Raw genomic sequence first — 19,997 nt, 5'->3', positions numbered from 1 at the left:
CGTCAACTTAGTTTTGACGTACCGCTGCCACGTTTTCGTATGCAGCCCGCGGTGCGATATATTCATTGCTGCGAAAATATCGTTAAACGCAGTTTGCCGATTGCCGGTGCTCTGCATCGCGCGCGCAGCCAGAATATTAATGGTAAACGGATTCACCTTCTGAGTCCCATTCACGCGCGGCGAGCTCCACGCTGACGCTTTGTCGCCGCATTTCGAGCATGTGAGCACCAGACTTACTGCAAGGCCGTATTCGCGCTCCTTCCGGCTGATTTTCGCGCTACCGCCGCATGTATTACAATTCATATGCTCCAGCAGTGCGTTCACCGATTCCAGGCACACCACGGTGAAAACAGTATTGTCAAGCGGGTCGGCCGCGACATCGCCAGCGGACAAGATCTCCGACTTACGGCTCACTGCTGCGGTTGACGCGAGCTCTTGTAGTTTCTCGTCGGATCTCCTGTCGATTATCTCCAAATCTGCAGGCGTCAGCATAACGGTGTCACGACGGACGCGGCTGGCGTTTTCGTCGCACCTACTCGTTGTCGCACCATCTAGGCCTAACGCTCGGTCGGCTCCATCGGTTCCGTCGCTTGACGCCGTTATTGGCTCGTCCTCAACGACTGGCGACGCGGTGGGGCGTTTTTTGAAGTTGTCGAGCATGGACTTCTTCCTTTTCTTTCCAAACTTGTGTTTAGAGTCAAACTTTCGAAGCGGAGGAGGCATCGTCGCGGGTAGTCACACAATGATCGTATCGAACATGGCGTCTCGCACTGCGCGTCTCTAGCGGCTAGCAGACAGCTCGGAGTGGGCCCAACCAATCACGGGGCGTTATCTCGTCACGTGCACGCGACAGCGAATGAGAGCGCGCGTTTCATCTATTTTTGCCGCCGGTTTTTGTATTGAACTAGCAAGCCTAACGAAGCGGCAGCGCGCGATATTTGAAGCCGAAACCCCGTTCTTTCAAACGAGACCAAGATGGCCGCCCTCAAGGCACTGGCATGCGAGCGCGGCGTCATTGAATGTGTGTCGTTTTAGCGTCGACACACGCGAAAAATCAGGTGCCCTATCTGTTTTTAAATTGATGGTTTGGCTGAAATAGGACCTTACGAGATTGGAAACTTGGCAGAGAGGGAGAATAATAGATGTAGATTCCAGAAATGCTATATTCCAAAATTCGTTTTTTTGATGATTTTTTGGGTCTAAAGACCCGTGTCCCCCCTTAATATCGACGTTGTCGGCTCTAGACTGCAAGTCCCGCCGGTGTTTTCAGCAGTATCCTCTGTGCTTGCTCTGTGCTTGACACTTTACTCAATGTGCAGTCTGAGTGAGTGAGAATGACTAGCCGCCGTCGAAATTACTGTTTTGCACCCGAGTGCAGAACTGGCTACAGTCGCGTGAAAGATGCCCCAAAGGCGTCTTTGCTCAGCGTTCCACGTGATGAAGAATGGCGAAAGGAATGGGAGAGGAACCTCAACCGTACAGATAAGACACTGGAGGAATCTTGCGCGGTCTGTGAGTTACACTTCGAATCGCGATTCATAATTAGGGACTTGTGCACCTTATAGAATGCAAAGAGATGTGCATTCCTCGTGACAATTGCCACTGCTATCAGAAAACGCTGTTCCCACGATTCTTCCGAATTTACCACAGTACCTGATGAAGACGACACCTAAGCCCAGGAACAAAAGGAAAAGATGTGAAAGGGACGAAGCACCCGCGAAGAAAAGCCGAAGCGCACAAGACAGTAGCTATTCGGAGTTTTCACCAGCTGCTTCCAGCGCTTCTGGGATCATTCTTTATTTCGTTGTAAATAAACATTGGTATTGCATAAATGTACACTCGTAATCAAAAGTATACAGACCAATGATTGCGCGATAAAGCCGTTTGTTTCAACTACCTGCAAATGCAACTTGAAATTTAAGACTGCAGTCCAATCTTGGCATTGCGAGCTTTCCAGTGTACTCATCAATTTCAATTTATGCATGTTAATTACGAAGAAATTGAGTTGTTTCAGCGACCTTGTTGTCCGTATACTTTTGCTCACGGGTGTACCTGGTATTTTCATCCTTTCGATTTCATGTCGCATTAACGTTATGAAAGATGTAATACATAAATAACCAGCTAACCAGCTTAACTTGTGCAGCAGTGATACCTAAATATTTCGTGAATAGATGGGGCAACGTAAAAATGTCTAAGGCGCTGCACGCCTTACCTGCGAAAAAAACAAAACGAAGTGGTGATTAAATTCGGCACGGTGGTGCTGGAAACACCGATGTGCGGTCGTTGTGGCGAAACCACACTGACGATTTTATCGATCAGCTGCAGAAAAAACTCGAGTGCCCCTTGCTACCGTGACTGCAGCGGCCGTATCAAGCCTTTAACAGAACACCATGAATATCAAGGCTAGTTCATCCGTGCCTCCGGCTCAAAACAATGCCAACCCTCTGTAGATCAGCCGCAACAATAGTAATTTATTTCACTGCACACTGCGAAGGTGCACCAAAAGAACTCTCGTGCGCTGCACGTTGTGCAAAATACTTTTATACGGTGAAAACAGCAACACCTGATAGCTGTTCTACCGTGACGCGTAGGAAAGTTTCAGATGACGCTGCGAACCGCGCCACCTGTCGGCGGCGACACGAAGTGCGTCAAGCTCTGCCGCGTTGTGAGCTCACTACAACTCTTCTAGTACACTGTACCGATATGGAACTTTTTTGTAAAGGTCCCGCCAGACCAAGAAGCTCAGTGTCTCAAGTGCCACACAATTCTGAAGACGCCAACGGGGACTATGACTCTGGCGACGCATTTAAAGAGGCACCCGGATGTCTCCATGACATACGAAAAGGAACATTGTTCGCGGAAAAGCATGAGGTCTACTGCTAAGCCTGACGTGCAACAGCCTTCAGTAGCTGACCGGTTCAAGCCGAAGCTGAAATATACAGCGCCAAAAGCACAGCAAATGACAAAGGCCATTGCCGGATTCGAGCGCAGGATGCATTCTTACGGTGTTGTTGATGAGCCGGGCTTTGTGGCCGTTAAGAATGCCACTATGCCCGAGTACATTGTGCCGTCGCGGACGTTTTCCAGAGCAATTATTCCGGAGCTCTACGCTTCCATGAAGCAAAACTTGATAAACAGCCTTCAGGCGGTGATTGACGCTGGAGTAGAGGCCATTTCAATAACGATGGACAGTTGGACATCGCATGCTAATGAAAGCTACTTGTCGGTAACATGCCACGTCATGGACAGCTCATTTCAACTGCATGTGCACGCACTGGCATGTATAGAAATGGCAGACGCTCACACAGCCGGAAACTTGGTGCTGTTTCTGAAAAGCGTGATGAAGAAGTAGGCACTTCCCGATCCAGGTACTGTGCCAGTGTACGCTGTTACAGATAATGGAAGAAATTTCACTGCAGCAATTACTCAGTCGCCTTGGATAGGCATAAAATGTTTTGGGCACACGCTGCAGTTGTGCGTGAGTGATGTCAAGCAGGATGTACCTGGATTTTCCCAACTGTGCACGAAGGCCAGGGCTATCGTTGGCCGCTATAAAAAAATCTCGAAGGCTCGGGCGCGCCTTATGGAACTACAAAGGGAAATGCAACTGAATGCCCTGGAAGTGGTGCAAGATGTTCCGACGCGTTGGAATAGCGAGCATCAGATGATGACTAGGCTGGTCAAGCTTCGCAAACCAATCACCGTGGAGCTTTCGGAGTGTGATGGGGCTGATAACCTCACTGCAGCTGAATGGAAGCTGATGACTGCCGTTGTGAAGGTACTGGATCCACTTGCTCAAGCCACAACAGAGCTATCTAGGGACAAATATCCCATGTTGTCTCAAGTCATTCCATTGCTGGAGTGCACTGGCATTGTACTTGCTCGGCACGCAGCATCAAAGCAAGGTTTCTTGGTGTCAAGACATCTGAGGATACAGCCCTAGTGATGTTGCTAGATCCAAGATTTAAGAATGCCAGCTATACGGAAAGGGCAGAGAAGTGGGCCTGCGCTGTTCTCACCAAAGCAGCAGAGGGAACACTGCAAGTTGTATGCTATGAAACATCAAGTGAGAGTGGTACAAGTTTAGATAGCTCCCAAGCACTTCTGTGGCCTTTGCAAGCTTAGCATCAGATGGTTCTATGAAGTCTGGTCCTTTCATCAAAGATGATGTTGAGAGCTTCCTGAGAGCTCCCCTTCTTCCTCGCTGTGAGGACCCACTCGATTGGCGGAAGAGCAAAGGCAGCCACCTTCACCCGTCCCTTGTAAGGGTAGCCCGCAGGTACTTTTCAGTGCCAGCAACCCAGAGAAGTGAAAGGTTACTTTCGACAGTGGGTGCCATTGTAACCTGCAGAAGGGAGAACCTTATTCTACAACTAATCTATATACAGTCGACGTCCGATTTTCCGGACCCTCAAGGGACCGCGAAAATGTCCGGAAAATCGGGCAGTCCGGAAAAACGAATGCACGTGAAAACGCACATTTTTGGTAGGTATTTTTCGCTGACGGAGAGGGTCACGGCCGGAGTACAAAATTCTCATTGCTATTCAGCCAATGCATCGTTTAGGTGGCTCTGAAAAGAGCAGTTTATAAAAAAAAAAAAAAAAATACGACGTGGCCGGCGCTACCTCATAGGTCAGCACTTGGGCGCAAAGAAGTCGCTTATTTTCTTTTGCACGGTCCGCTTGCCCGCGATCATGTCTGCCTCAATTTCAGTCAACGTCATGTTGCCGCCGTACACCGATGACAGTGTCATCAGTGCTCGCGTCAACTCCGAGCTCGTTGGCTGTGTAGGAGCTGGCTCTTCGTTCTCGGTGTCAGAGTCGTCGGAATCCTCCGTAACTTGACGAATGATTTCGTCATCGGTCAACTCCGCACATAGCTCGAGGTCTTTGTCAGCGTCGGCGAAGCCCTCAAAGGTTATCCCGGCTGGAATCGACACGCCGGCAGCGCGCAGATCGTCGAAGGCAACGTCCGCGGATGGCAGTTCGTCACTTCGTCAGTTCGTCCACGGAGGGCAGTTCGCGGATGGCAGTTCGTTCAAAGGCGCGGACGAAGACGAAGGAGCAGTCAGTGCCATCGCTGTAAACGGCGAATCCGCTCGACGAAAAGCGCAGCACGAAACAGCTAGGAACTCGGTGGATGCTGAAGGTCGGGAAACGTGATCACTGAAGATAGCGCGCAGCAGCAAACGATCAACCGCAGACACGACCGCAGAGCTGGCAGAGCTGACAAAACAACACGTGAACGAACACAGTGAGGTTTGGCTTGGCTAAGCTACGGCTGGCAACGGATTGACACGTGCGGTTTCGAGGTTACGGCAACCGCGGCGCGGTGCGGCGGTGCTGCTGGCCACACCTGCGATGCGAGTATGGTGGGTTCGAGGATATGAAAACAACCAAAATGGCGGCGTCGGTGGTGACTTTGGTAGGGTGCCCTAACTTTGGGTCGGCGGTTAACAGTAAAAAGTCCGGGAAATCGGATGGCGAAGGCTATAAGCGTCCGGAATTTCGGACTTTTTAATACATTGACTCTATGGGGAACTTGACGGTGCCACAGATGAGTCCGGGAAATCAGGCATGTCCGGAATTTCGGGCGTCCGGGAAATCGGACGTCGACTGTACATAAAATTTTTTGGCTGGTTAGGATATGTTATCACAGGATTCTCTGTGATGCCTTCGTATGTTGTAACCTCAGAAATAAAGAATTTTTGCATAGAACAACTTTAAACTGCTCAGTTTTGTTCTTTGGACACCTGATAACTATTCAGGTTCGCTTCGAAAGTATTCGACCCCAAGGACTATTCCATCGAATTCGCATCAAACCAAAATATTACTATTCGCACCAAGCCTAAATAAACGGTTTCCGTTACTCAGGGCAATACTGTGTTCTTGCGGGCGTCGCTCGGTAGCCCCTTGCAGCCTGAGTCTGCGCGCAGCGGTGCTGGAGGCGACGGCTGACGCAGCCCTGCGGCTGGCTAAGCTCGAACCCGCGGTGGTCGGTCACCTGTGAGACACTAAGACCCCACAAATCTGAACAATAGACGATATTCAAAAGTCCATAAGCAGGCATTCCATCACAAGCTACTTTTCCCTAACCAATATGGCCACGTTCCTGCTAGTAGCGCTGTTAAAGCTGAGACGCATTATGAAAGCTTGGACGGTGTGAAGAATAGATGGCAGCAGGAATGATGTTTCCATCCCGCATGTTGGCATTCACTACGATTTTAGCCTGAGGTCCGCCATCTTGGTTATGTCAACAGGTGTGGTGAAGCACACTTGCAGGTTTTGCATATCACTGATTACTACATAGTGCATGGTATGGTTGTATGCATACCTCCTCCTCCACCTGGTCCACCCCGCCTGTTGCCGAATCCTCCACCACGGTCGTTCCGCCGACCCTCAGCGATGTCCACTCGCAGCGATCGGCCCTGAAGATCCTGCACACATGAGCCAAGATGTTTTACTCCACAGTGGATGCTGTTATTAAAATTTTTCCATAACTGCTACCAATAGACAAAGTGTCCCGGCTAACTTTAGCCAAGGTTTAAAAATATGCCGAAGCACACTAGGAGGATGCAACCAAATGCATATTGTTGGCTATTGTATGGAGCAAGTCACACAATATTTTGTATTCTGCTTTGATTGCATAATTAGTCCAGATTAATGAACCAGCTTCGCAATTGAAAAAGTTGTACAGTTCGCCAGAAATCATTTAATTCAGCAGCTTTTAACTTCCTACTTGGCCTGTAATAATTTTTTCTGCATCCTAAAGAAAGCCCACAAAATATGGAAAAAAAGCACATGACATACCCGCTTACGCGTGCCACAATTGGAGCATTTTTAAACGTGCCGTATATGGACGAATAGCGCACTTAGCCTAGTATGCTTATCGCTATTACGCACGTAATAGCACGTAAGCGAAGCACATCACTGGCGTACATCACAATACCAAATCACTGTTTAAGTGGTAGCACACCAGGCTAAATGCGCTGTTCTATCATACTCCACACATTTGAGAGCACTGCAATTGTGGCACGCAAGCGGGCATGTCACGTGCTCCCCCCAAATATCGCTGGCTTTCTTTAGGACGTAGAAAAAAAGATTACTAGGAAGCACAAAACTGCCCAACTGTAAGGAAGCAGCGCTTGAAACCTCATCCTTTTTGTCACCCTTAACAGCCTTTATATATAAATTGATGCCCCCATGCATTAACACCTTATTTTGCACAAATTTATTTTAAACTGGCAATACAAGCAAAGTCAAGAACCACAGCATTTTTGTTCAATACTACAGCAGCGTCGGGTATTTTGTTTATTTATTTATTTAGACACCTACAGCACCTTAATTGGGCATTACAGTCGAGTCTCGCTACAACGAAATTCACGGGACACACGAAAAATTTCGTTGTGGCGGAACTTCGTTGACGCGAAATTGGTATGTATATACCGTGTAATTTCACGATTCCCCCTCTATTTTCGCAAAAAAAATTGGGGAAAAAGTTTCCATGTGAATCTAAGCGCCCCCCTATTTGTTAGAAGAGCGCGTAGCCAAGGCCGCCTCGTGACGCCCGCGAGCCGCACAGACTCATGACGCTCGCACGCCGCCGGAGCCGAGCGTCACGGAGATTTTTTTAATCTAAGCACCCTTCTCCCTTCATTTTGGGCATTGCGATCATGAAAAAAAGGGGGTGCTTAGAATCGAGTAAATACCGTACGTACGCCGAACGGCAAAGCCGCGAACGAAACTGAAACCATCGTCCGGGAAATCTTCGCGATGGCGGGGAGGCAAAGGTTGAGACGTAGCGAAGGCAGTCGATAAAGTGTCAACTTCACGAGAGAATGGATCTTGCGCCACTGTTAGAGCTTTTTTCGTACATTGCGGCCGATGCCTAACCCAACGCGCGCACGACCAATCGCGAAACACTCATTTTGCAGCACACGCACCGTCGCAATGAAGCGGTTTGAATTATCACAATTTCACAGCATATTTATGACAAAGTCTGCAAGCTTGGCAAGCTTGCGTTTACCAGAAGTTTTATTTCCCGAAGTCGGTCAGCCTGGATTTCTTACGCTTCACGGCAAGCAAAGGCGTTACGAGAGTCTCAAAGTCCGTTAAAAGAGCCATCGCATTGTCGTGGGTTCTGATAACTTTTCTGATGAGGCGAAAATGATTGATTACTTTCGAAGCAGTCGCCGGAGTCGGTGTGTCTAGCGGATAGTCATTTTCCCCAGACGAGGAGACGTTAGCATCGTGTTGAAAACAGCGGCTGTGGCGCGGCCGCTATCTTGAAAGCAATTTCCGACGTGCACAAAGTGAGCGCCCGCACGAGCCTCATCTTCAAAGCGATCTGCGATGGGGGCAAAATGCAACTAGTGCCGGTAGAGTCGTGTGCGCTGTGCTTTCGACGTTTAGTTCGCGGTGAAGCGAGAAACGGAACGAAGGTCAATTCGTTCGCTGCTATTGCCGCATTCCACTCCAGCGTGTTGACACGGAGTTTCCGCGGTCATCGAGCAAGATCTGTTCATGTTTATCGGTGCGCGTGCGACACCATGCCCGGTAATTTAGTTAGCGAATGTTTACAAGTTTATATGGCCAATAAAAGTACTATCTTTAGTTCGTATAGCTGTCTACTAATTTGCTATTGCAACCGATGCTTCGCCTTGCAGGCGAAACTGCGAGATTTTTCCTTCGGCTCTCTGCCTCGGCGATCATATGTGCCTTCTCCTCTAGAGAGAGAAATTTACGCTTCTTCGTTGGCGTAGCCATTTCAACCGGATACACACCACAGAAAATGGCAGCGATTGTGGTGATCCCCTGCAGTGTCGCGCAGGCGCGTGGTGATCACGCGTGGCTATGGATTGCAGTGGCTTAAACTGGTACTTTGAATTTGATTTCGTTTGCGAAAACCTCGTTCAAGCGGACATACGATCGTCACAGCTTTGGAAGGGCCTTTTAATTTGACTACTAGGCAGTTTCAATTTCAATTCAGTCCCAGTTTCATTCTCGAAAAGTTAGTTGAAGCGGAAATACCGAATAAAACGCCTTCGTTATGAAGGGACTTTTTTTGTATTACTTTTTATGGGCAGCTGACGGGGAATCGGAAAATCTTCGTTGTGGCGGAAATTTCGTTGTAGCGGCATTCGTTGTAGGGGGATTTGACTGTATACAGTATACCGTAGGCTTCCGTTAATTCAGTTTTTCGGTTCATTCAATCCCATCCAAAGGTTGTGGCCTGCACCTATACATTTCTATGGGCTAAGACTTTTGTTTTTACCCTGAAATTGGCCCTCACAAGATAACCTCCTAAATCAATTTGATTGGTGCCTGACCACACGTGCCTGACCTCAATGATGGGCCCACCTGTCAGTCTTGGCAGCATTCAGTGACAGTGAATTCACTGAAGACACGCTAGCTTCCACCAGAAATGTTGGTTCCCCTTGGCAGGGTTTCAAGTTAAAATGCCAGCTCACAATGAATGACGTATTTACTTGCGCCTAACACACACACTTTATTTCTGTTCCAAGAAAACTGGTCTGGAAAAAAAACGGATACGATACCGAAACCATGTTCGCACCACTGGCAATAGCCTACTGTCACAGCCAGTGTTTAGTGCCATTGTCATAAAAAGATAACGACAGTGCAAATTTTCGCTACTGTAGTATTTTTCACACAGGTAAAGAAAACTTTTTGCATGCTAAACTAGGGGCAACGGAGCCACATTGAATGTTTTTAGTGTGTCGGAGTGTTGCGTCGCATGGCGAACTGGCAAAGTCTAGGCATCGGCTCCCATCCAGTTTGCAATGACTGTGCAGTCGTTCAAGAAATGCAGAATGTCAAATGCAGTGGACTGCATGTAGTATGGTGTTTCGTGGTTTGTAGCTATACAGATATGTCTGAGAGTGACAGCGATGGAAATGAATTGCTATCCTGTAAAGGAAAACTGCAGAATTGAGGGCATGCTATATTTTTCTTGTTATAAAATTGGGTGCACAATGGATTTGGTTGCATATTGTTTTCTGCTTTGAACCCATAAAAAGTGGGCACATTATATTCAGGGATGCACTTGAGCCAGATAAATACTGCTAAATAAAGCAGCAGTGTGTTAGGACATTTCCTTTCTTTCAGCCTGTTGTAATTTCAGCCGCTGGATAATTCAATTCTGTTGGTTGTGTCAAGGTGAAATTAATAAAAGTCAACTTTACTCTGCAAACGTTTCGCAGCACTAATGAGGGTTATCAGGTAACAAGTTTACTCACAGCTGAGTCAAACTCCAAAGCCTCTTTCAGGGAGTCAAGGTCAAAGAACTCCACATAGCAGTAGCCTGGAAAAAAAAAAAAAAGCAAGGTAAGACACTTGAACATGAGCATTAGTATTAGACTAACCACAGAATCAAGAGCTAAGAGTCTATCTCAGCAGTTAACCCAAGCAAAGGGGTGCCTAGTTTCTCTTACCATTAGGGGTGTGTGAATGTTCGCTCCTGCGCGCACACTTTTAGGAATGCAGTTATCCTGTTCGCACAATTGCATTTTTGCCACTAAAACTTTTTATGTGGAAGGATGCGTGCAAATAATGACTTCTGCCTCAGCCGGTATTTTTGCAGTTTTTTACAAGGTTTACTAGCCATAGAGGTGTCAAGAATATGCTTGAAATGGCCAAAAATCTTTAAGTTGAAACCGTAATAAATTACTTTGTTAAGCTGAAAAAAAAATACATGGTTTTCAATAGAACCAAGATTGGGAAATTAAAATAGTTTGCTACATTGCGGATTTCGTTAAATTGAAGTTCCTTATATAGAGGTTTGACTGTACTACAAAGCTGGGGCATCTAAGCCTTTGGTGCCATATCTTCCTGCTTCGAGCACACTCGCCGCAGTAGGCAGCCAGCTTATTATCAACACACTATGGGCACCACAAACAATATCAAAGGAAAGACAATGAATTGTCGATGACCTCCCCCCAGATCATCAATTGCCATAAAATAAAGCAAAAAACACCTAGATGTTGAATAGAGACCAGCATGGCAGTATACCAGCACTATTCAAATAACAAAATGTAACTGATGGCACGAACAGTAGCACACTGCTGTTTGTCCCTGCATTCGTGTGTAACAATAGCTGCAAGGCCTACACTTTGCCACGAAACAGTTTGCCAAAGGCACTGGAAACAATGATGCATGTCACCTGAAATGAAGTATGAGCTAAACTTCACAATTATACTGTAAAAGTCACGAGTTCAAGGAACTACAGTAGAACCTTGCTACTATGTTCCACATATTGATGCTGTTCAACACCTTACAGAGGCCATGAGAGGTGCCACAGTGGACGGCTCCGGACCAATTTCAAACACCTGAAGTTCTTGGTAATGAGAACGAAATGCTAGTGAATACATTTTTTGTATTACACTCCCCCACATAGCCACTATCAGCCGGAATTGACTCTAAACTCTTATGCCAACAGCAAAACCACTTCAACACTGAGCCACTGTAATTGTGACTGTTTTATGTTTACAACACCACAAATAACTGGTCCCCACATTGATGACAGCATCTTTGGCTGTTTTGTTTTCATAACTACAGCAAACATGTTCCTGCGTTCCAATGAAAACTTAGGATGGTTCTAAGCTCGAACGAAATACTGAAGGAGCACGCATGCCTCGGATATAACAAAAACACCCCAGCACAATACAACTTTTCAGCTGCTTCTGCATGCGAAAGGTGCAACACACCTTTGAATTTGTCAGTCTCCTTGTCTCTCACAAGGCGGGTGCTCTTGATCTGTAAGAACAAGTTGCATAAGTGTTATTATGAGGTTCTAGCGCATGTGTTGCTATTGCACAACTGAAATTCTGAAACTAGCATTAGCTTCAAGCTCTTTCTGTCATGAACACTAAAAATGTACACTGAGGAGGAGGACAAACTAGGGCAGGATGCTGCACTGGCTGTACCTCGACGGTAGCTGTTCTTTCAATATGGAGGCGGGCTATATGAGCAGCAGTGACCTTTACCACATGCTACTCTGGATAACAAACACATCTACAGCAATCAGCCTAGTACTGTGGACTGACTTGTGCCACCACCACCAAGCAAGCACACATTACTGTCACGCTCACGATGCACAGAGCAAAAACAAGACCTACAGCTATGCTCACGGTCACATGTAAAGGAACACCAAACAGGGCTATTACATTAAGAGAAAGCTTAAGCCCGCTCGAGACTTTTCTAGTCAAATATGTGGGAGAAGCAAAATTTTCACATTAGGCCAGCAATAAAATAACTGAACAAAATTTGTTGCCTTTAAAGGGAAGTGTTAAAGTCTGGTGACTGCTGGGAGCACATTCCTTACTTATGCCATCAATTATTTTACTATATTTGCCAGAATTAAAGAAGACAAAAGTATAGAGTTGACAGCTTCATAATTACACAATAAAAATAAGCAATTCGAAAGTGGAAGAATTTTATATATTACTTCAAAATATCCCAGCAGGACTTTGGCAACATTCACGTCAACGAAGCAATTATTTCTTGAAAACTGTAAACCAGTGCACTACACATTTCAGCACCTGAAATGGGTGACCAGGGGGACAAGAAGCTAACATTCGTCGCACAAGTAGTGTTACTACTGGAGAGAAAAAAAAACACTAAGTCAAGCTGAGGCTTTTTGCAACAAACCTGAGTGTTGATTCAAAAACGATTGCCGACTTACAACTAAAAATTATTCTCAAGTATTCGCCAGGTTAACTCTCATATGGTTAAATGCCAGCATCGTATTCGTGTTTGCACAGTGCGCAATGATCAAGCCTAGAAGCCCTATTCATCTTATTTTTCTTTGCTCATGGTGCAATCTGTCACTTTCCCCCACATTACCCAGCACACAATTGGAAGCAAACAAATTATGAGCGCAACTTTTCAGTTGTAACGTCCCAAAGCAATAGCATGGGATATGAGAGGCCGTAGTGGAAGGCTCCAGATTATTTTCGACCACCTGGGGTTCTGTAACATGCACCCATAGCATGGTACCTGAGTGTTTTCGCATCCCAAATTATCAGAATGTGGTTGCTGCTGCCGGGAACCAAACCCCTGACCTCTCGCTCAGCAGCACACCACCATTGGCATAGCCACTGAGCCATCACAGAGGGTGGATGACGAGTTGGCTACACATGACGCTCCGCACAGCTCCAGCTGTGCATATCCCGACAAAAAACAATTTTAGGCTCAAATATGGCCACGCATTATGATTACACTCGTACACTAGTCACAAATATCTGCTGGCATGGGCAAGCTTTCGAGTCCTAAGCACACAGGCACATCAGCACTGTGGTGACAGACGAGCATACTTTGCTCCTTAAATTTGCACACTTTGCTTTCTGATCTTTAATCCCAGCAGATCACCGTTTTCTTTTTCTGCTTACTTTTTGTATGTGCCAACAATGGTACACAACAACGCGATAGATCTGCTACTAACCCATATCATGCCACTCAAATGTCAACGGATATACACCTCTGGTGGCAACGGCAGTTAAGTACAACCAGCTAAGCAAGCAGATACAACCTAGAGATGGTTGTATGCAAGCTATCTATATTATGCAATATGTCTGACACTGCCAACAACAATCTGTTGAGCAATCTTCATCTCTGGCGAATTTCGTATGTCTGAACTACTGTAGTCAGTTGACATGAAACAAAAGTGGAGATCACTCGAAGAGGCCTAGGTTTGGCCTGCAGTGAACAAAAATGAGACTGCAATGCAGCACTACCTACTGGCAGTGCAAGCAAGTGTTAGCTTCTTAAAAGTGTGGAGTTCAATTTTCACTGAGCATCCCACTTCAGTGACTTCAAGGAAACTTCTGACAGGAAAGCTGTCTGCGCATTTCAAGAATACTCCACGAAGCTGTCGTTCACAATGTATTCAAATATAGAGTTAACGACTTGCATCACTGAACAGAACCTTGATGCCTGGAAGTTTCTTAGAGGAAAATGTGTTCTCCGAGCTGAACCTCTTTACCACAGCTTCTCATGAGTAAGGGGGCTTTACCTGGTGCCACACATCTACATCCTTATCGCTGTCACCTTATGATATCTTGATACCGGACCCAGATAGCACATAAGGGTGGCTGCCAGCAGTCACATTACACATGCAAGGCTTGCACACCAGCACCTGGCTTAAACGTGCATGTGTATGTCTCGTTCAAACGTCCATTCTGCAAATTTGATGCTTTCCACTGAAAACAGTTCAGCGTCTAAAGGCATGCTTCTCACACAAATACAATGTGGCAGACCTGTAGCTGTGCTATCCGTACTGAGGTCGCTACAGATGCATGGCATAAAGTTTGATTCACACAACAGACCAGATCATTGATTGAGACCATGGATGAAACATCGTGTAGCTCATCAGCACGAAATCACGAAGCACAGAAGGTTACAGTCGACTAGCTACTAGTGGCACGACACCACTTGGCCACCCTCATCATGCTCAGTCAGTAAATTCACCGCTAGGTCATGCTCCAAGGATATATATTTAAAGATTGTGTGATAATATCTGCCAAAAGATCAAGCATAACACAAATGGTGCATCACAAAGCACAAGACGTTGGCACACTTCAATGCCTTCTTACCCTGATGCCATGGAAGATCTCATCAATGTCGCTCTGCACAACACCATCAGGGAGGTTCCCTACGAATGCTGTGAAAGGTGGCTCTGTGGGCATTGGTCTAGAAGGCTTGCCATAGTGATCTCGATGGCCTCCAAATCTATAAAAGGCACACGCATTGACTCTTTTGCAACCGTTGTTGAAAAAAAAAAAAAAATTTCGTACAAGCTGCAATGCTCACCACACAAGTGCTTGGCATTAAATGGCATCAATGGGGAGAACAAAAAAGCATAGCGTTTTGTTAAAACATAAATCAAGTGCAATCAACATTAGAACAGTCAATGACAAGAAGTTGGCCAGTTTGACAAACCTTATCAGATACAGGGTATTTGGCTGTAGACAGCACTTGAACATATGGAATGCAAGGCATGGGAGGCAATGTATATAATAGGGCTGCTCCTTTACACTGACGTTGTCAAACTGCACACTGTTTATCAGCCATTTCATAGTGTTCGTGCACACACATTGTGTCAACAAGGCATCATGCATGCAGATAGCAGCAGCAGTCCAAGATTACCGGGACTTTTATAAACAAAACACGCTCACTTTTTAATGCCGCTCCTTTCAAAAAAGCAATGTAAAGCATGCTGCAAGATCGCTGCAAATTCGCCTGTTTGTAAAGCAGGCGGCACCAATTTTTCTTTTTTTTTTTTCTGCTCCGCACACATTTCTATTACATGACATATTTTTTTACACGAGATCTGCCACTCGGTGAAAGTGGCCACGACTGCGCTATGCGTCTCCCGCCGCTATGTACGACAAATATACTGCTCCGACATGAAGCATGCTGCTGGCGCGTCGCATCAAACTGGAAGCTGATATTGTCGTGGAATTATTAGGTACGTGTACACGGCCTTAAGCACGGCACTGTGTTCGACACCAAGCCAGACTTGCTGGCAATGTGTTATCAAGGAACAAGCTTCGCAGGCAGGGCCGGCAGCCGGCGTGAAGCCACTGCGATATCGCATGGCTGTGTCGCTTGCATTCGGCGAACGCGACGCAGCGAGAACCTCCGAATCAGAATCCTGAACTGAAATGTGCGCAAATCAAAATTTTTATCGCTCGATCCTGAGCAGATGAAATTAAACACAACATTTACATCGCCGGGACACGTTTTGCTTTTTTATTTTTCGGCGGCGATTGCAACCCACCTCATCAAGCGGCGAACTAGCCAGAAGCACAGCGTTTCACTGCCGTTAGCCCGCTTGTCAGCCGGCTACAAGCACGCCGTTAAATATCCACGCTTATACGTGCCAAGGGGACAGCTTTTTGAGTTCACATGCTGTTACGAACACGAAATGCGTTTAAGCCAAACGTGTTGCTGTTGGGAGGGAGGGGGGAGCTTTTCTCCATGCTAACACCGCATGCACCGTCATGCGAATGTTACAACGTACCAGCGACTAAACCCCGATATTTTCCAAATTAACGGATGAGCGCAGCGTTAAGTCACTGCGATGACGTCGCAAAAACAGCTGTAATTACACAAAAACGGCGATTTTTACTTACCTAGACCCGTAGTCGCCCTCATACCTGTCCGCCATGATACGATACAAAAGCCACTGGGCGAGTATATTGCAGATCTCAGTGCTCAGCGTTGGCAAATAGTGCGATTGCTTAATTTTTAAAAATAAATTAACGAAGTTTATTTTAAATTATTGAATTTAATACATTATATTTGGTTTTACCAACCACGTGCATTTAGAGACAAAAATGGCGTCACCCATCAAAACCGTAATGACTGCCGAGTGCAGTGCGTGGTGAAGTGTACTCCCGCCGACCATGCGATTTGGCTCAACGTTACTAGATGATAGAACCACCAGGTTCAACATCTTTTTCAGTATATACCATCGTGTAACAGGTGCTGTCAGCGTTACTGTGCCGAATGCACTTTTATCGTGCGATGTGTGCACAAAATTTCATTCCCGCTCCGAAGTTTTGAAGGTTGGCTGCGCGTTTGTTTACGGTTGAGCATCAGCTGTGTTGGCGTGTCACAAATTCTGCCCAACCCGCAGATTAGAGGTTACGTTAACGAGGCCGCGTCCCTGAATTAAGTTGCTATCTGCACGGGTCTTGTTTGGCGATATGCCCTTTGTGCATACAGTGCGGTGAACCACTTTCTGCTTGCTTGTCGGCGATTTTCCTCGGCAAGAACGTTTCTCGAGGTGTCTATAAGCAAGCTTGGCCTCAGCGTGGATTTCTTCGCCCTGCTGTCCTTAGTAGCGTCCACGTTGGGAGTACAGCTTCGGGAATATTTGCAATACAAAGACTATTCTCTACTCAATCTTTCGACTTTCTAAAAAGTAAATTTGTATTTTTTTCGATTCACTGCAATATGATGGCCGCTGCACTGTAAACGCCGTTTAATAATGCGTCTTTCTCTAGCAAGGTTTTTTTTTTTTTTTTTCAATTTTCATTTTGTGTAAACCACCCAATTCTTGGTGGGTAGGTGCCACGTGTGCAGAGGAATCAACAATAATGCGAAGCATTCGTGTCGAGTGTACCCAGTTTTTCCTGCCATTTGTCAGACTATTCTCACCTAATCGAATGCCTAGGTATTGCCCAAAATGCTCGTGAAATAGTGCACAATCAATTAGTGCATGGCACAACATCTCTCGACTCCCAGGAAATGTGCGGCGGGATTTTCCACAAGTGGCAATTGTTGAAATTAAGGCATCTAGCAATCTAACGTCGGGGCTCCACATAAAAAAGAGGCTCGCTCCTTCACACTTCAGTGCGCCCTGGGAGCTGCAAAGAGTGTCCGTGTCACTCTACAGAACCATTTCTTGGCAAAATGCCTTGCCCCATCGCCCCAAGAAGCTTCGCATCTCAGCCAGGTTCAAGGAGCGTAAGGAGCGCCGAGGCCGCTCGTCGTCATTGTGCAACTCAGACACCCAGGGCCTGCGCTGCCCTACTGGAACGAAAAAGGATCGCTAAACAGGAATGCTACGAATCAATGAAATCAACGAACCAATGAACATTGAATAATTTAACGTGCATATGTGCCATAATGTTATGTAATGCACGTAATCATCTCTAACACATCAATGTAATAAAACAATCTTCAACCACCATGTCATTCCCACTGCACACACTACCATTTCACACATGTTACAACTGCAGTCGTCGTTTCGCTGCAGAAAATTAACATAATTCGCGAGAACCCTTATAACAAAACAATGCTTTGTGTCGTGCAGCGCTCAGCATGGGTTGTGGCTGCTGGAATTTCTTTAGTCACATATGCGGATACGAAAGGGAATGCACATGACACATTTGTGCAAATTTGTAATGAATATGCCAGCACATACTCGCACTGAGCGCGGCCAAGTGCAAGCCAGAAACCAGCTGAACACACCTGGCGTAACAGGTGTGAAGAGAAATGCCTGCTCTCTCGTTTATTCACTTTGGATATTATTGCGCTCTATGCAACCATCTACTATCATTGATACCTGCAGCCCTGAAGGCACACAGCACTTAGGGATGTCTAATGGATACCCCTGTTTGGACGTTGGGAGCATCCCAAGGATGTACCAGAATGATTCTTAAAACCTCCCAAGTGAAAAGCTGAAAGATGTCCTATGGATGCCTCAGCTAGGCCTGTTCTTAGATGTCACTGGGACATTAGCCAGACATTGAATCATGGCATAGGACTTGGTCTGGATGTTATTAATCACTCAACAATGTTTGTTGATGCTACGCAATGGCTTTCCTAGCTTGTAATGTGTCAAGCAGAGTCACTGCGAAAGTTCCAATGCTTTATTGCAACTAACTGTCTGTAATACAAGATGTCGAATAACTAGGGCAAAAGCTTACAAAGCTGCCCCCACTTTTTGTACAGGTATAACACAACGCGAGTAGAAATCAGTATAAAACAGCTGCCCAATGTTGGTTGCAAGTGTTGGCAGCGGACATGCACAGCGCACGCGGTATACACTGAGCACTACGCATTGCATGAACATCACATAGTTAAACCTGCATATAATGAATTCCTCGATATAACGAAGTTTTTCTATTCCCTGTCGTTACTGCATAGAAGCCCATGTATTTGAGACCTCTACGTAACGAAGTGGCAGCGGGAGACCCCCTCGAAATAACTAATTTTCCCCGCCGACAACCTAGAGATTTCGCCCCAAATTTTGTCATTTTTGCGCGAGCAGCAACTGGAAGCACCTTCTCCACCACGACGGAATGCGAAGCGGCGGTGGCGCGCTCAAATTACGGCGAGAGCGAGTGTGCGTGAGGCGGGCCTGCAGTTGTATTTCTGTATGAAAGCATGAGGTGCGCGGTACTGTAAAGGATTTTTTTTCCTCTCTTTTGGTCATGGAAGACGGGTGCGCGTTACAATCGAGTAAATACGATAAGCGTTTCCTTTTCGAATTTTCGTGCCGAACCTGCATATAACGAAGTTTTTTGGGAATTTGTCAATTTCGTTATATCCAGGTTTAACTGTATATGCAATGCCTAGCATGCAATGTCTGCCGCATGTGCAAGAGCAGATACATTGCGTACGAACAAACGCGTTCGTGAGCCCGCACAGAAGTGCAGTTTGTAGTTCCCTTCTTCAAGCAAAGTGGATGCACCGTCAACGCTATGCTCAATTCCCTGGGTGGCAGAGCCAGGACAGTGCCTTGCCTTCTGTTGCTAGCATAAGCGTTGTGCACACGAACACTATAAGCTGGTGTGTGTATGCAAGAGCTGCCTGGCACACATGAGATATTCAAGTTTTCAAGGTCAATGCTATTAGAAAATATGCAAACTGTGGTGTATGCATGAGCTTGAGACATTATAGCATTGCATTATAATTTGCAAAAAATCGTTAATCGTGTTTCTCTTTCTAGGAGACTGAAAGATCAAACCTCCATGCAGGAGGCCGACTATTAATGTAGGCCGAAAAAGGGTATGGGTGTGATGTCCTTGGGACGTCCCTGGTAGGATAACCTAAAATAGTAATTAAGTCAATTTACAGAGAGCACCCATCTGAGAAGTACACACACAGCTATCTGGTAGGCTATCTCCTGATGCATGTCTGCAGAAAATATTTTGCATGCCGATTCCACATCCCAATCATGTCTGTGATGATGCATTTTTCGGACCTTGCCAACTAAGACATTGCATGGAAATATACCACATGTGTCATTTGGATGTGGGACGTGTGGATCTTTTTGGGAGTCCATGGGACTTTCTGTGTCATATGAGTGTACAAGTAGGTCCACTGTTAAAGGATCCCTGAAACGGTTTGGACAAATTCTGTAGACGCATAGAGCACAGCTACAGTAAAGCATTCACACCACAATTTAAGCGAAGCATCTCATGTTAAGAGAGCTACAGACGATTGCAAGCTACCCTCCTCCCTAGC

The 19,997-nt window shown here is 46.2% G+C and overlaps 1 protein-coding gene across 3 annotated transcripts in view; it reads right to left on the bottom strand.

The window, feature by feature from the left end:
* Positions 1-16,274, bottom strand: part of LOC119445849 (eukaryotic translation initiation factor 4H-like) — a 36,594-nt gene extending 20,320 nt beyond the window's left edge. For all 3 annotated transcript variants that reach the window (XM_037710153.2, XM_037710154.2, XM_037710155.2), the window contains exons 1-5: positions 16,151-16,274; positions 14,609-14,744; positions 11,723-11,771; positions 10,256-10,320; positions 6,334-6,436 (exon numbers count right to left, since the gene is read on the bottom strand). In XM_037710153.2, coding sequence (XP_037566081.1) covers positions 6,334-6,436; positions 10,256-10,320; positions 11,723-11,771; positions 14,609-14,744; positions 16,151-16,185 — 388 coding nt within the window. In that variant the 5' untranslated portion in view covers positions 16,186-16,274. The remainder of the gene's footprint in view (positions 1-6,333; positions 6,437-10,255; positions 10,321-11,722; positions 11,772-14,608; positions 14,745-16,150) is intronic.
* Between the last annotated feature and the right edge of the window lie 3,723 nt (positions 16,275-19,997).

This window comes from Dermacentor silvarum, chromosome 3 (assembly GCF_013339745.2).
Source record: "Dermacentor silvarum isolate Dsil-2018 chromosome 3, BIME_Dsil_1.4, whole genome shotgun sequence".
Classification (NCBI taxonomy): Eukaryota; Metazoa; Arthropoda; class Arachnida; order Ixodida; family Ixodidae; genus Dermacentor; species Dermacentor silvarum.
The sequence above is the reverse complement of the archived record's forward strand: the minus strand, read 5'-3'. Positions and strand labels throughout refer to the sequence as shown.